This window comes from Centruroides vittatus, unplaced genomic scaffold (assembly GCF_030686945.1).
Source record: "Centruroides vittatus isolate TY-2023 unplaced genomic scaffold, ASM3068694v2 contig_3194, whole genome shotgun sequence".
In the NCBI taxonomy this organism is placed as follows: Eukaryota; Metazoa; Arthropoda; class Arachnida; order Scorpiones; family Buthidae; genus Centruroides; species Centruroides vittatus.
Window position 1 is genome coordinate 1 of NW_027122053.1, and position 16,620 is coordinate 16,620.

At 35.6% G+C, this 16,620-nt stretch overlaps 1 protein-coding gene across 1 annotated transcript; it reads right to left on the minus strand.

The window, feature by feature from the left end:
• Window positions 1-925: 925 nt before the first annotated feature.
• On the minus strand, window positions 926-1,885 carry LOC136973536 (tigger transposable element-derived protein 1-like). The gene has a single exon (XM_067268264.1). It carries the CDS (start codon window positions 1,883-1,885, stop codon window positions 926-928), a length of 960 nt encoding a protein of 319 aa, XP_067124365.1.
• Window positions 1,886-16,620: the final 14,735 nt, after the last annotated feature.

Genomic DNA, 16,620 nt, shown 5'->3' on the forward strand with positions numbered 1-16,620 from the left:
AATATGTTCGGACTCCAAATCATTTTTTCCCATTACAAATAATGTAAAATGAATTAATGCGTGTCCAATCCCCAGTTGATTCGCTAGTAACATAACAGATTAGAGTATAAATGATATTTAGTTTTTAGGCAAGCAGTAAATAACACATATATAACTCTCAATAAATAGTAAAAACATTAAAGAAGTCATTTTAACATACGAAAACTTACCTTTTTGATTGCGATATGATGGCGTAAGTGGATGGAGGTGTGAGGAGGAAGAGCGGGAGTTACTGCCGAGAAGGGGAATCCCCTTCCATAAAAACATCTGGTAATGGAACTTCGGGGGTTGCTTCCCTTTTCTGTCGCTTTTGGGCAGGTAAATCTTTAATTAAAAACTTATCCATTGTCTGTTGCTTCTGCCTTTTTTGCAGAATTTTACGGAAATGAGACATGACATTTTCATTGAAAAGGTGTACAGCCCTATTGGCTACCATGGTATCAGGATGAGATTTTTCAACAAAAGCTTGCACATAGCACACTTAGCACAAATTTCTTTAATCACTGAACTTGGGATATCCTCCTTCCCTTCCTCCTCTCCCGAAGACATATCCTCAGCCAAAATCCTTTGTTGCTCATTTTGAAGGTGCTCCAACTCTTCTGTAGTAAGCTCGGTACTGTGGTCTTCCACGAGCTCTTCAATATCCTCATTGTCGACCTCCAAGCCTATGCTTTGTCCAATAGAAACAATGTCATCCACAATTTCTTCATTAAAGCCCTCAAAATCTCGCTCTGGTACACAGTCGGGCCAGAGTTTCCTCCATGCTGAATTCATGGTACGGTATGTCACTTGGTTCCATGCATTGTCAATAAGATGAACGCAATTAAGAATATGGAAATGATTTTTCCAAAATTCTTTCAAAGTTAACCGAGTGTCATTAGTGACTTCAAAACACTTCCGAAACAAGAGATTTAGTGTACAATTTCTTGAAATTAGAAATGACCTGTTGATCCATTGGTTGTAGCAAAGCGGTTGTGTTAGGTGGCAGATATTTAACCCGAATAAAGTCGAATTCTTCGATTAAATCCTCCTCCAAGCCTGGAGGGTGAGCAGGAGCATTATCTAATAGGAGAAGGCATTTTATTGGCAAGTTCTTTTCTTGCAAATATTTTTTCACACTTGGTGCAAAAACTTCATGCACCCACTCAACAAAAAATTGCCGAGTCACCCAGGCCTTTGAATTAGCACGCCACATAACAGGCAATTTACTCTTCATAATATTGTTCCTTTTGAACACCCTTGGGTTGTCGGAGTGATAAACCAACAATGGCTTAACCTTAAAATCTCCACTTGCATTACCACACAGCAAAAGAGTAAGCCTATCTTTCATTGGCTTGTGCCCTGGTAGTGCTTTTTCTTCCTTTGTAATATAGGTTCTCTTCGGCGTTTTCTTCCAAAATAGCCCAGTTTCGTCTGCATTGAACACCTGTTGAGGTGCATAACCTTCTTCCATCATAAGTTTACTAAACTCGGCGACAAATTTCTCAGCCCCTTCCTTGTCTGAACTAGCTCCCTCTCCATGCCTTACTACGTTATGTATTCCACTTTGGTTCTTAAAATTTTCAAACCACCCTCTACTAGCCTTGAATACAAAAGCACTCGTACTTGTACCAGGTGTTTTCTTCACTAAATCGTCATAGATTTCTAGCTCCTTTTCACAAATAAATGTCTCACTAATGCTATCACCTCGTATCTGTTTCTCATTTATAAAAATAAGTAGCAACTTCTCCACTTCTTCAAGTATCTGAGGCCTTTTCTTTGTCAACGTAGTCACTCCTTTTGCAACATTAGCTCTTTTTATTGTTTTTTTATTCTTTAAAATAGTCGATATCGTCGACTTAGCCATAGAATATTGGACAGCAAGATCCGAAACACGCACTCCATTTTCGTGTTTAGCAATGATTTCTTTTTTCACTTCGATTGTTGTTCTCACTGTTTTCCTTTTCACTTGACCACTTTCACTTTATACTTCGTGGGACCCATGTTTAAGGGATAATAAATCAAAAGAAAAGGATGCTAATCCAAAAAATATAGCACAGCGTAAGTTAATGTGCATGCGAAACAATAACTGTCTCGTAACTGTCTGTCGTGTTAAGGTTAATCATATTCGTCATTGTAAACCGCGCTTTAGTTAGGCGCTATCCGTTCTTTTTTGTGTGTCCGACGGTCAAGGGACCGTTCGGGATCGAGTTTCATAATTTGAACCTTAATCTTGTCAGTTATATGTATACAAAAGGTAAATTGTTTACAAGCTAAGTCTTTGTTCATTGTCTGACAAATGTACGCTTTCGTTTCGTCAATTGTTTACGATAGGAGGCGCTTTTTGTGTAAAATCCAAGTTGGATGTATGTGAGTTAATAAATGTTCTCGTTAATTTTGTATCGCCCCTTTTTGATTCGTTCACGGTTATAAGAAATCACCACACGTCGACTTGGCGGGCTTTCCCGTTCGAGTACCAAAATTTTGTTCGGGAACAGGTGCATTTTTTGGTCGGGTACCGATTTGTTCGGGCTTCGAAACGTTCGAGTACCGAGGTATGACTGTATTTGATACTAGTATGAATATGTTGCACGCATACGTGAAGTAGCAACGCTTGTATCAGAGCTTTGCAAGGATGGTGCAGACTTGTATCAATTGTACTTGTACGGACGGACTTGTTTAATGCGTCAATTATAAATACGAATGTCAGAGACAAACACTGTTCATTTGATTTCAGAATTTTGAAAAGAAAAGTGTTAAACAAATATTTTTAAAAATATAAATAGGTACTTAGTTACTGTACATACAAGTTAAAGTGAATCAGTGTCATCTTGTTGGGAGTGCCGGAGAAAAGTAAGTAAATTCTTTATTATTATTATTATTATTATTACTTGTAGTTCGATCGCCTATGTGCCTTTTATGCAACAAAGTTTTGAGCAATGACGCTATGAAACCATCCAAGCTAGAGGATCATCTGAAAAGGTGTCACCCTGATAAACAGGCAAAACTTTCAAATACTTAAAGAAAAAGTTTACAAGAAGACCCACGATGATACATCGCGAGTCTCTTGTGTCCATCGTAGTATGTCGCTTCGACGTCAGAAAGAAACGATGATGGTTTGCGGGCGTCTTACAATATCTCGCTACTTACAGCAAAATTTGGAAAACCGTATACTATCGGGAACAATTAATTTTGCCAGCCATTGAAGAGGTTTTAAGAACTGTTCTACACAAACCTGCATATGATATAATCAAAAAAATCCCTTTGAACCGTTTGAAACAACACAGTTCAAAGACGTGTTAATGAAATGAGTTATGATATTGAAAGCTTCTTGTGTAATTATCTGCAAACGACCCATTTCTCTATACAACTAGACGAGTATTTACCTGGTAATGAAGCATTATTATTGGCATATGTTCGTTTTGTTATGGACCAAGAAATCCATGAAGAACTGCTCTTTGCGGGAACTTTGACAACAGACACTAAAGGTGAATCAATATGTAATGTTTTCAGAGATTATTTCATGGAAAAAGCGATTCCTTTATCAAATATAATATCAGCGGCATCAAATAGAGCACCGGCCATGTTTGGGCGCTATCATGAATTTATAAGCTATTTAAAATAAAAATGTACGCGGGGTGTTTGCAATACACCGTATCATCCATCGACAACATTTAGTTTCTAGAAATCTGAGTGGTATATTGCATCAATCTTTTCAATTTGTCATTAACGCAGTAAATAAAATACGAAGTAACGCGTTGAATACTAGGTTATTTGTGCAGCTGTGCGAAGAATATGAGAACTTTCATCGATTGCTCCTTCACACTGAAGTACGCTGGCTGTCAAAAGGCTTGTTTGACAAAATTTCTTTTACTTTTTAAAGCAGATTTAGAGCTCTTGAATGATAAAGATCCAATTTTAAAAGAAAATTTATTTAAATGGAAACCAGGCATTGCTTATTTAACAGATTTGTTCACTTAATTTAATGAGATTAACTTACAGTTACAAGATGACAGTCTAAATTTGATAAAAACAAAGTCCATCATTTTAGCATTTCTTGACAGAATTAAACTAATGAAGCAAAATATTGGACGGCGCGAATTTTCCCAGTTTCCCAATTTGTCACCGGCAAACTGCCAGTATAATGATGTTTCAACCTACGTTCAACATTTAAATATGCTTCACACAAACTTTGAAACAAGGTTTGAAAATGTTTTAACTATAAAAATACCACTGTGGATTATCGATTCATACGGTTACATTGAAGAAACGGATGTCATATTACAAGAACAACTGATCAGAATAAGCACTAACGAAGAACTTAAATATCAGCAATTTCGGCTTCAGAGAGACATGTCAAATAATGAAAATTTGCTATTAAGGAATCAGGCTTTTCCCTCCCATTAAAAGCATTGATTTTTATTGTGTAGTTATTTTATGTTATAATTTTACTAGATTTGCATTTTGTGTTGTTTTAATTAATAAATGTATAATAACTTAACATGTGTTTTTTAACTCTTTCACTCTAGAGTTAAACCTATCAAAGTGTGTAGCACTGTGTCAGCTGTCAAAAACGCATTTGAAATTGATGAATTTGTAACAGAGCTTAGAAAGGCGGGGATCCACCCAAAAGAAAAAAAAAATGGCACGGGGACTACGAGACAAAAAGTTTTGAGGACCTATATACACACAAAACCAGTTTGATCTTTCTTTTACTCTTTTGGGTTTAGGAAGTCTCAACACATGAAGATTTGCAAAAAAGTCTGAGGGTCAAATCTGACAGGATTGCATTACATGTTATGAAGATATAACAACCAACAAAGTAAAACGTACAATTGTGCAAAAGTGACTTCGTACAATAGGAACGGGTAATTGCCAGTCAGCTGTAACGTATACACAACAATATAAAAAATTTTAAAGACAGTGGGACCACAAAATTTCGTCAGTACAAAAAGGGTTATGCTTTTTAAAACGAACACCGTGGCCAAAACGTCAAATTTCATAGTAAAGAGCCGAAATGACTTTTACTTGAAATCGAAAATAACGTAGCTCAGTTTAAAGCTCGTGGGCCCATTATCTATATTAAAAAATATATATACTTTTGTATTTCCCGGTTTATATTTTAGCATTTAAGCTGTGTTTCTCGTCCTTAAAGAAACACTGCGATCTTACAATAAAGTATTTTTCACTCACCTCTGAAGGTTCCGATTTAATTGCTTTATAACACTTCACATCTGTATTAAATTCTCTCTTGAAATTCTTTAAATCGACTTCTGCTTTTTCTTCGTTCCGTTTAATTGTAAAGTCCGAATATTTCGTTTCTAACTCTTGTTTTATCTTCATTTTCTCCGTTTACGATATCCTCGTATGTCAACAATCTGTATTCAATTAATTAATTAATTAATTTTCATTCGAAATTTGGAGCAAGCAATAAGAAAAAACGAGTAAACTCATTACTATTGTTCCCGTTGCAGCAGTAAACAACTGGCGCATTTTCAGGGTTGATGGAAGAATGTTGGATGAGAGAGATGGCATAAAGACAAGATTATCAATTATTTAGACAACCCAATGTTACTATTAACAAAGAAAAGTTTATTTTACGTGTTAGCCATCCGAGAGCAGTAGAAAAAGTGTACAAGCGTTTATTCCATATTTCGCTCTATAGGGTAATGCTGACCACTTTGTCATTATTTTTCTAAATTATTTAATTATATAAACGCTTGTACACTTTTTCTACTGCTCTTGAACTTTGGAGAACGTCTCCAAAGTCTAACTAGCAAGTTAAACAGTTAGCAACGAGTTTTTTGTTAGCCGCGATGTCGAGATGTGTGCAGAATATACGCAGGAAAAAGAATAAATACAGTTATGTTATAACCTCGTCTCATTCATTTTATCACGCGCAGTAACGAAGGTAAAATAATAGCAGTAGAACCCCACTACATTAGCTATCCTGATATAATTTAGTTAATTTTACAGTTGTTAAAGAGATTTTACATTTCATTTCCATAAAAGTAGCATGAAGTAGCCCATGAAATTACAGAAGTAGCCTGAAAAGTAGCAAGTAGCCCTCAATAAAAATCAGTAGCATGCTTTATCGAAAAATAGCCTAAGCGGCGATTTTTAGTCCAGTCTGGCAATAGTTGTGAGTTACGCCACCCTTTTGACAGCTGACCAAAGTACACGTACTTTTAGTAAGTGTAGGGTGACAAGAATTCCACGAAACTCGCCACAAACAATATTCGCTACAAAGAAACTAGAGCAGTGACACGTGTCTAGCACACGTAACACTTTGCCGCTACAAAACCACTGATTATACGGTTAATAGTGTTGTGCTTAAAACGCATCTATAAATGTTTATAGTAAAAAACTACAGATGAAATATTTTATCATATCCTTAAAACCTAAAAAGTTTCCGGCTTACATTATACTAGGTACAGGGGCGGATCTAAGTTTTTCGAGGCCTAGGGCTTATTGAATTACAACAGGGCCCCATTTTTGTTAAAATAAAAATTTCTAAATTGGAAATTAAAATTTATTTTTAATAACATCAAAATCAAAGTTGAAATATATATATTTATGAAATGTTAAGAAAAACGTATTGAAACTTATTATAATAATTCAATTTTTGTGCCTCCTTGACGCATGGGGGCCCAGAATTTGAGTTTTATTAACCCGTATGTATATTTGCCCGACTAGCCTGATAGTTAAATGTTAACTCTCTTATAATTAAAAAAAATCAAAAAGCAGTTAAATTTATAAAATAAATAAATGAGACTACTAAAAATGTGAAAATGAATATAAATTTGATTGTCTTTTGGGAGAAACAATACTAAAATAATTTTTAATAGTTATGTGGGAAGAAACGACAGTTGCAATTAATTAAAAATAGAACAATTAATGCAGAAAATTCAATGCGAAATTAATATTACGTGAGGACTCACATTTCATAAATTACTTTTAACAAAAGTTTGTTATATTTGTTCGATATTTTCCCCCATTTTTTAAAAAGAAATTAAAAGAAAAACTTCCTTTTCTGTTAATATACACCAACGCTCCCTAACCCATTCTTCCTTGTGTGACAAAAACTTGGAAGTATTTTTAGGAAAAACTTTTTTATGAAATTTACACTTTGTGTCCTTGCCATACATTGTTCTCCAAATCTGAAAATCATTAAACGCAATGTTTCTTCACACCCGTTTTAAAAAAGTTAAGTCAGTGACCTCAATCTTTGCCTACGGTCACTGTCCAATACTGTGCCTCCAGTGCCCTCTGTCGACCACTTGCTTCTGTTCGCACCCCTAGATTTACTAGCCACTCACAGGAGGCATTGAGCCCACTTCGGGAACAGCTGCGCTAAACAGTCCAACTTCCCACACGTGTTGGAAGAGTAGAAATCTTGTTTCGACAGTTCTAATTGAAGGAGTTCTCTGCTTAAAAATAAGGGCAGTTCCCTGGAGTCTGCAGCGTAAATCTTGCTGCCCGTGTGAATAAAAGAAAGAGTAGCCACTAAAATTCCTAAACCTCCAATGCATATAGGAAAAAAAAAATAAATAGATCAAAGACGAAGAAAAATATCTCCGATTTAAAAAATAATTGTGAAAACTTTAAAGGTATATTATATTTACGTTATTCTGTGAACTCTCTCCTTCCTTTCGACAGAGAAATTCGATAGTTAGATAAACAAGCGATCAGTTACTCGGCAATATTTGAAATATTGGTGGCGCCATCTGCTATCACATTTAATTTTTGAAATATTTTATAATTTTGAATATTATAAAACGAAAAATCTTCATTTTTAAAGGATAGGGATAAGTTTTATAAAAACATACAAATTCCACTAACGAGTAAAATCGTAATTATGTTTGTCATGACGCGTTTCTACCAGTCAATAATGGTTTGCCTGGTAGTCACGTGAAAAAATAAAATCGATGGCAGAAAGAACGATACGGTTACATGAAATGACTGAATTAGAATAAAAAAAAGATAATAAATTTAACACAAATTCTACAAAAATAATGATATATAACTTAATTTAAATGAAAACCCAAACGAATATTAGTCGAAATAGTATTCTTTATCAATAGATCTTGATCGAGGAATAAGGGTATCTTGTACACCAGATCTTTCTCGATCCAAAAAAATATCTCTCAACCAAAATCTTCTAGTTAAATAAAGCAAACCGTACAAAAAAAAAAAAAAAAAAAATTCTAAACATGTAGATAACGGCAGTGTCGGAATTGTTCGCCATCTTGAATACTGTACGCATGTGCCAAAATGTAAGTTGGGTGTGCAGCTGCTGCGGCGAAAATGCGTTTGCGTGACCACTTTTCCTCGCCCCGCCCATGTGTGGATCACCCTAATGGCGATACATACGACTCCCATTAACTCTCCACTCCGTCGACCTTAAATCATCGAAATTTAATAGCATCAATCCCCTAAATGACACGAGAAAACCTAGAAAGGGACTGACGATGTAACAACGTGTTTACCAGACGAGTGATAAAAACGAAGTGGCTTCTAGGTACAATGTTTGTTTATATATCACATTGGTTTCGTAGCTACAAACTATGACGTGGGTTGGTGACGTGCTACCTCTTGACTTCTATTCACTTTGAGTGTACGCCCTCGTTTACTGCTACAACGTGAACAATAGTAATGAGTTTACTTGCCTGTCTTCGTTAGGGCTCTTTCATATTATGACCGACTGGTCCGACTCCATAAGCGTCTAGAGCACTGCTAAAATCTTAGTTTTAAATTATTCCAATATGGCGAACAGCGCCGATCGCTGGTAGTCGGTCGACAAACCGGTCGTTCCACTTCGACACAATTAAAAAGTAATCGGATCGGAGCAGTCGGTCACAGTGTGAAATAGGCGTTACTCGCTGTAAAATTCGAGTGAATTTATTGTGATTATTTATTAATTAATATCGATTAATGACACTTTATTCAAGTAAAAGAGGTTAGTGTTTCCTATTATATACATTTTATTTATTTATTTATTTATCTAATCATGCAAATATAAATTCAAACTCGACGGTTTTGAAAACTTCTATTGAAAACAGGTTGTTGACATACAAGAATACTCTAAACTGAGGAATTGACTATAAAAGTAGAACCAGAAAGAAATATTCAGAATTCACATTCAGTGGAGGTAATGAAAAGTTTTAAGTTGTTTTAAAGAATTGCACACGGATAAAAAATGTATTTTTTAAATTTAAATATGATTGAAAACTGCAGCCAATATGAACGATTTTTAAACCTGAATTGCTATGAATAATTATAAATAATACAATTGAGTTGATTACCCTAATGGAAACGTTAAAACAGACAAATAAACAGGGCATATTTGAATCAGACATTTTCCTTCGGGAACTGCGGGAGGGGAGGTCTTGACCTTTAATGGACGTCCATTTATTTAATTAAATTTTACACAGTTTACGCAATTTATTATATTTATTTTAAAATTTGTTATATGTTTTGTTTCTACTTAGTCTAGTGTATTTATTATTCGTAAAGTGATAAAGATTTAATGCGGGGGGCGATTTATTGAACGTCCGCAGAGGAAAAAAAATTAGGGAAACTTAGACAAACTGAAACAATGATAGAAGAGTAAAAATGTCAAGAAAAATGCGCACGTAATTTATGGACAGTTCCTAAATATCACATTTATTATAAGACAGAGGTGAATTTTTTTTTAATTACATGTAACAAAAAACTACAACTAAATAGTTAATAAGGACGAGTCGAAATAAATATTTTGAGTTTTATATCATAGGAATGGAATGGAAGAATAATTTACAAAGTTTGCTCTAGGCGGTGATGAATCAGTCAGTCAGTCAAGATATGTAATTTTAATTATTTATAAATTTAACCCAGTCAAAGCCAGGAGAGCAGTTCTATAAAAGATTTTTACAGCTTCCGGTTTTCGATTTTCATTTACATAACTCTGTTCTGAGATTAAGGAAAAGACAAACACACAGCTGTAAAAGCAGTCTACAGGTCTGAAATTTGAAAATTGATACCACAAGTAATCAATGATAATCAATAAGTTGTAAAGAAAATTAAATACATCCAGTTCTAATGACGTAATAAAGAATCCTGGAGACAACTGTCTCACTAACGTCTGTTTAATTGTTTTTCGATAGACTCGATGGATTCTCTCGGATTCGGCTGACTTTTCTTTCATCAAAATCGTAACATTTTCCCACGTAGTCATGGATTTAAGTAGAGAAACTTCATTTTAAAATTTTGGAAAGAGTAATGTAAACGTAAAAAGTTTGCAAACGACGCTTTTAAAGCAACGCAAGAGTCGTATACAAAAGTACATTTTACTCATCTGTACATTTTTTATCCGTGTGCAATTCTTTAAAACAACTTAAAACTTTTCATTGCCTCCACAGAATGCGAATTCTGAATATTTCTTTCTGGTTCTACTTTTATAGTCAATTCTTCAGTTTAGAGTATTCTCGTATGCCAACAATCTGTTTTCAATAGAAGGTTTCAAACCGTCGAGCTTGGATTTATATTTGCATGATTAGATAAATAAATAAATAAAATGTATATAATAGGAAACACTAACCTGTTTTACTTGAATACAGTGTCATCAATCGATATCAATTAATAAATAATCACAATAAATTTACTCGAATTTTACAGCGAGTAAGGACTATTTCATACTATGACCGACTGCTCCGATTCGATTACAAGTTATTTAACTTTTTAAATCTGTCGAACCGACTGCTGTTGCCATGCAAACACGACTTGGAGTCGGACCAGTCGAACTAGTCGGCCATAGTATGTAAGAGCCCTAAGAAAGGCAGGCAAGTAAACTCAGTAGTATTGTTCGCGTTCAGTAAACAAGGGGTGTACACTGAAAGTTAATAGAAGTCAAGAGGTAGCACGTTACTAACTCACGTCATAGTTAGTAGCTACGAAACCCACGTGATATATGATAAACAAATATTGTTCCTAGAATTCGCCTCGTTTTTATCACTCGTCTGGCAAACACCGTTGTTACATCGTCAGTTCTTTTCTAGGTTTTCTCCCCTCAATTAGGGAATTGATGTTATTAATTTTTGACGATTTAAGGTCGACGGAATGGTGATTAATGGGAGTCGCATTCAAGTGGATGAACACATACGGCGCGGCATGGAAAAGTGGAGAAGATTTTGGATGAGAAGTATTTTCTTGGATCGAGAAAGAACTGGTGTACAAAATACCCTTATTCCTCGATCAAGATCTATTGATAAAGAATATTATTTCGACTAACATTCGTTTGGGTTGGCGAGCTATACCGACACTGCCGTTATCCACGTGTTTACAATTGTTTTTTTGTACGGCTCGCTTTATTTAACTAGAAGATTTTGGATGAGAAATATTTTCTTGGATCGAGAAAGAACTGGTGTACAAAATACTCTTATTCCTCGATCAAGATCTATTGATAAAGAATATTATTTCGACTAACATTCGTTTGGGTTTTCCTTTGAATTAAATTATAGGGGAATGTGGTGCGAGATGGGGCTATGGGGTAAGACGGGGACGTCTGTTTATTCATGGTTAACGCGCTTTCATCTAGCTGTTATTTGGGGAACTAAATGTCAAGCTGAAAAGTGATCTCGGGACGAGAGAACGTCCGAATCGCTCTCTTTGTTCGGAAGTAAGACAGTTTTCTATGTTTCAGCAATACTTCATCTAATTTCACGTCTGCTACAAAGTTTCTACAAAATAAGTATTATCGTGAACTTTTACATTACCTTTTAGATAAAGATATTATGGTATTCGAAGTAACCTTTAAGACTGAAATTGTTTAGTTTTGAAATAAAGTTGACTCGTGTTTGCAGTCAGTATGAAAAGTGCACGATGGGGCAAGATGGGGTACCCCATCTTGCCCCAGGTTGGCCACGAATTCTGCTGCTGGCTAGAGGCACTGCAATATAGTGCAGTAAACTAGTTTTAAATTCGTTGTCATTGATAATTCTATATCACCTTTTCGAATATATAAAATAATAATTTTAAAAATGATCTTTTTATAGAAAATGAAATATTCCACTTTTAAATCATATCTAACTGTAATAAATTTATACAGTATTACTTTATTATTTATGTTTTTACGTTTTATTTTATTTATGAAAACATTTTTTTAATTTAAATACTATCTTAACAAGAAATAAAATGTGAGATAACAATCGAAATAAAAATTTTTTCCACGAAAAAAAATATCGTCTGCTTACAAAATAGCGAAACTGAGCATGCGCGAAGTGACAGTATCGTCTGCTAAAGTAAATACGAGTAAGTTCAAACTTTTATATTTATTTATTCGAAAAGTAATAAATGTAGCCGTTGTGATAAATGCAGGGCCGGATTTACATAAAGACAATCGGGGCCGGTGCCCAGGGCCCCCACAAAATAGGGGCCCCCACAAAACTATGTTTAAACATATTTTTTTTTTTTCTATTACTGCGACAGCCTAGTGTGGCCTTAATCATGAGGGCCACAGGCAAAGAAAACCAAACCCGGGGAAAAAACCTATGAAACATCGAAAAATTTCGGGGAAAAATTTTACATAGGTATTTTTCAATTAAATTAAAGTAATTAGTTTTACACAATAAAATATATGTATGTTTACAATAACCTTATTTTTAAATGAAATTTACAACTTCCTAGTTGAAATCTAGTTGAAAGTACAGTATTTTGTATAAATTTTCTAAATCATCAAATTTGCCTACTCTTAAAAGGAGGCCCCCACCGAATTTGTGCCCAGGACCCCTGGATTGGTAAATCCGGCCCTAGATAAATGGGCACACTGTTCTTGTGCCAATATTGAAGAAAACGACAGTTTAACCACTTTAATTTGTCCTTCTTGTATATAAAAACAATATTCCCGTCTTACCCCGTGAGTGGTGCAAGATGGTGCATTTACATATAATTTTTAAATATTAAATTTTCTTGTTTTTAAAAACGTTTTTCAAAAATTAAATTTTGTATTATATATTACCAAATATTGTAGTTGCTGAGAATAAAAAAATTATTATTCTCATTAAAGTGGTTGCCATCTTATGACTTTTCAAACCTTAACGTCCTCATCCTGCCGCATCTTCTCCTATATTTTTCTATTTTCCACTTTATATTTTAGCATTTCAGTTGTGTTTCTCGTCCTTAAAGCAACACTGCAATTTTATTTTTACTCACCTTCACATCTGTATTAAATTCTTTTTTAAAATCAACTTCAAATTTTTCTTCGTTTCATTCAATTGTAAAGTCCGAATATTTCGTTTCTAACTTTTCTTTTATCTTCATTTCCTCAACATACTATATTCTCGTATGTCAATCAAACAATTACTTAATAAATGTTCTTCGAAATTTAAAGCAAGTAATGAAGAAAGACAAGTCAACTTATTACTATTGTTCCCGTTGTAGCAGTAAACAAGGGGTGCACCCTCAAAGTTTACTTTATAATGGATAGTTGAATGTTAACTCTCTTATAATTAAAAGTTAAATTTAAAACATAGATAAAAAAATAAAATAAGGCTGTACTATAGATTACTCGCTATGGAATTTCGGGACTTTGAGTATATATTTGAACTCAGGGGACCGAGACGAGTTCAACGGTACCCTACTTTTGGACCGGAGACGAAAGTAAGAAAGTTATATTTACAATTTCTTGCCTTTAACAATGTATTCTACACCACTTTAGTTTTCCACTAGGTGGCGTTCGACAGTTCGTGCTCCTGACCGATCTCCCGGAAGTTAGCGATTCATCCTTTACTGTTCATAACTTAGGTGATGTTTCTCGTGTATTCTTGTATATCGTTGACACTGCGACGACGAGGTGGGCGAGCACCGCAGGTGCCGACCGCAGAGGAGACGCTGCCTCTCGCAGCCGAAGCGGCGAGCCAAGCGAACCGCGAGGCTGCAGTTTCCCATAGGCTTGAACTTATACTTACACTCCAGGCAAATCCTGTTCGAATCGCTGATGTATCCAATCTCGTAATTCACTAGGTCCAGCTATCGATGGTTTTCAGGTAGACATGGCAATGAAGTAGACGATTTTAAACACGCGATAGGCTTAGCGGAGAGAGCGACGCGACTCCCGATAATCGCGCGATCGCCAAAAAAAGCATAACTTTTTTATTTTTCGTCTCCGGTCCAAAAGTATGATATCGTTGAACTCGTTTCGGTCCCCTGAGTTCAGATACAGTAGACCCCTATAACACAGGTTCATATAACACTGATTCGTATAACACGGCGAAAAAATTGCGATCGTGTTCGTTTAACACGCTAAAAGAGACTCGTATATAACACGGTAAAACGCCATCGACGACTCGTGTCGCGACAGGATTAGTCGAATCTGGACCAATAGCGGACATTGCACAAACCGTTGAGTTTAAACGAGCAGCGGACTTACTAAAAACCATTTATTATTTAACGGCCATAAAAATTATATTTATTTTAATGATGTCTCCAAAGATCAGCGAATTTTTGCAGAAAAATAACTTATCAGGAAACACGCGCCCGCCGTTCAATGTGCTGCTCCGCGACGAAAACGAGCTTAAGCAATGGTGTCTTCGAACGGTGAGCACTCGGTAAGTATTCCTACAATTTTTTGTTTATAGCATAGTTTATGTGGATTATTTCAAAAAATTATACGTGTTTTGGAAATGTTAGAGTGAAATTAGTCTAGAATCGATTACTTTTATGGAAGAAAACCTTTCAAATAGCCGTAGCTTATAAACTTCACAAGTGCCCAGATCATGTATTTGTAAAATCTAAGTGACTTGTACAACACGGAATTCATATAACACGGAACGTATCTACCGTGTTAGTGGCGTCTAATGTACTGTACTTTGCTCAGCTTTACACTGTAGACTACCTTATCGTATCGTCCTGTCACAACTTTAAGCGATACACTCTGTCTAATCTAGTGAGTTTTATAAACTATATTCAGTATATTCAAACTATATACTCGCAATTTTGTTTTAATAAAATACTGAATTTTTGTTCTCTTTCCCATTATTCGTTAATTTATGTACGGTTTTCGACGTGTAATATTATTCCCTACGTTGGAGACTGCGACGGGGAAACAAATTTTTTCCTCGATTCAAGATGGCCGCGTTTCCGGCCGCCATCTTGAATTTCTTTGCAGACTCCGCGGACGTTAACCGAAATAACCAAAAAAAAAAATTTATTTTTACTCACTTTTCGATGGTGGTTGCCTACTTCTTCCTACTTTTTTTTCCCTTTCCGATCCATTCTTTTTTCGGTTTTGCCAGCTTGGATACTTTTTTTTTCTCTTGGTGCGGCTCTTTTCTTCCCTGTTCTTTTCGATTCGGCTGCTCTTTTATTGGTCGATTGGCGTTTCCCTCTGTTCGATTTATTACTACTTGGCCATATAAACGACAGAATGCAACCCCAAGAAATGTGGCCAAATTTACTTTTAAATGTTCCTTCAAAGGCAGAATTCTTCGTTCCTGTTTCTTACTACATCGCAAGAAACAGCTTTCTCTGTTACTCCGATGACATAATTTGCATTTAGAATCGCACGGAATGCGAACGGACTCGGTCGGCTGTATGCCTAATTTTACAGCAAATTTCAAAATCTCAATGCGTTAACAATACGGGGAGGCAAACCTAGCTGCCAAAAAGTCGTCTTTCATTAACTTGTAAAAATCACGTGTGGTGCTACTCGATCGAAATTCGTCGTTGAAACTCAAATCGGCAAAACTACTCATTATCGAATAATTGGCAATATATTAAACGCGGGGAGGTGGTGAGGAAAAAAAATGAAATATCGTAACCAGAAAAAAAAAACATCAAATATTCCAATACGCAATTCGTCGCAACACTGCAGTAAACGATTCCAACTGGAAACTAGTCGATTTGCATAAAATTGTATTGAAATGAACAGAAACACGTCACAGATCGAGCATTTGCATATTCGTTCGTAACACAACTACGAATTTACCGCCGATATTACTCTCGCACGACGTCACGAAAAGGCTCCCTCTACCGTCGCAAATTTACACACGACCGTCGACGTTTCGAGGTTACAGGATACTCGGCAACGTCGATCTCAGGGTTGAAACGGGGAAAAATTCTCAACGGCGTCGACGTCACGAACTTTAGGGAAAAATTTTTCCCCGCCGCAGTCGCCTGGATAGGGAAAAATTCCCACGCCGCCATCTTCGGAACCTAAGTAACATTAACCGAATTTTTGTTCTCTTTCCCATCATTTGTTAATTTATGTACGGTTTTCGACGTTTAATATTATCACTAATTATTGAACATTACATACATTTATTTTTCTGTATTTTATTTATACATAAGTGTATAAAAAGTAGAAAGCACGCAGGAGAGTCAACAGGGTTCGCGGGGGTTATCCCCAGCAGTGTCCTTTCTTTTAGGTATTGGGTGATGGCCACTCTACATAAAATTCATCTTTGTTTTATCAAAGTGGAATTAAAAAGACTCGCTATTTTGTGTGGGGTAAGCGTAAGAGAAAAATTGATCAGGTAAATTGTAGATCTAAAAGAATCAGCACAACCGAGACTCCCGAAAGCATTGAACTCTGACTTAAGCAACATAGAGTAAGAATAGCTTTGTCTA

Bases quoted from the DNA above. Each gene is read 5' to 3' on its own strand.
- LOC136973536 (XM_067268264.1), bottom strand. From the start codon at position 1,885: ATGGCTAAGTCGACGATATCGACTATTTTAAAGAATAAAAAAACAATA.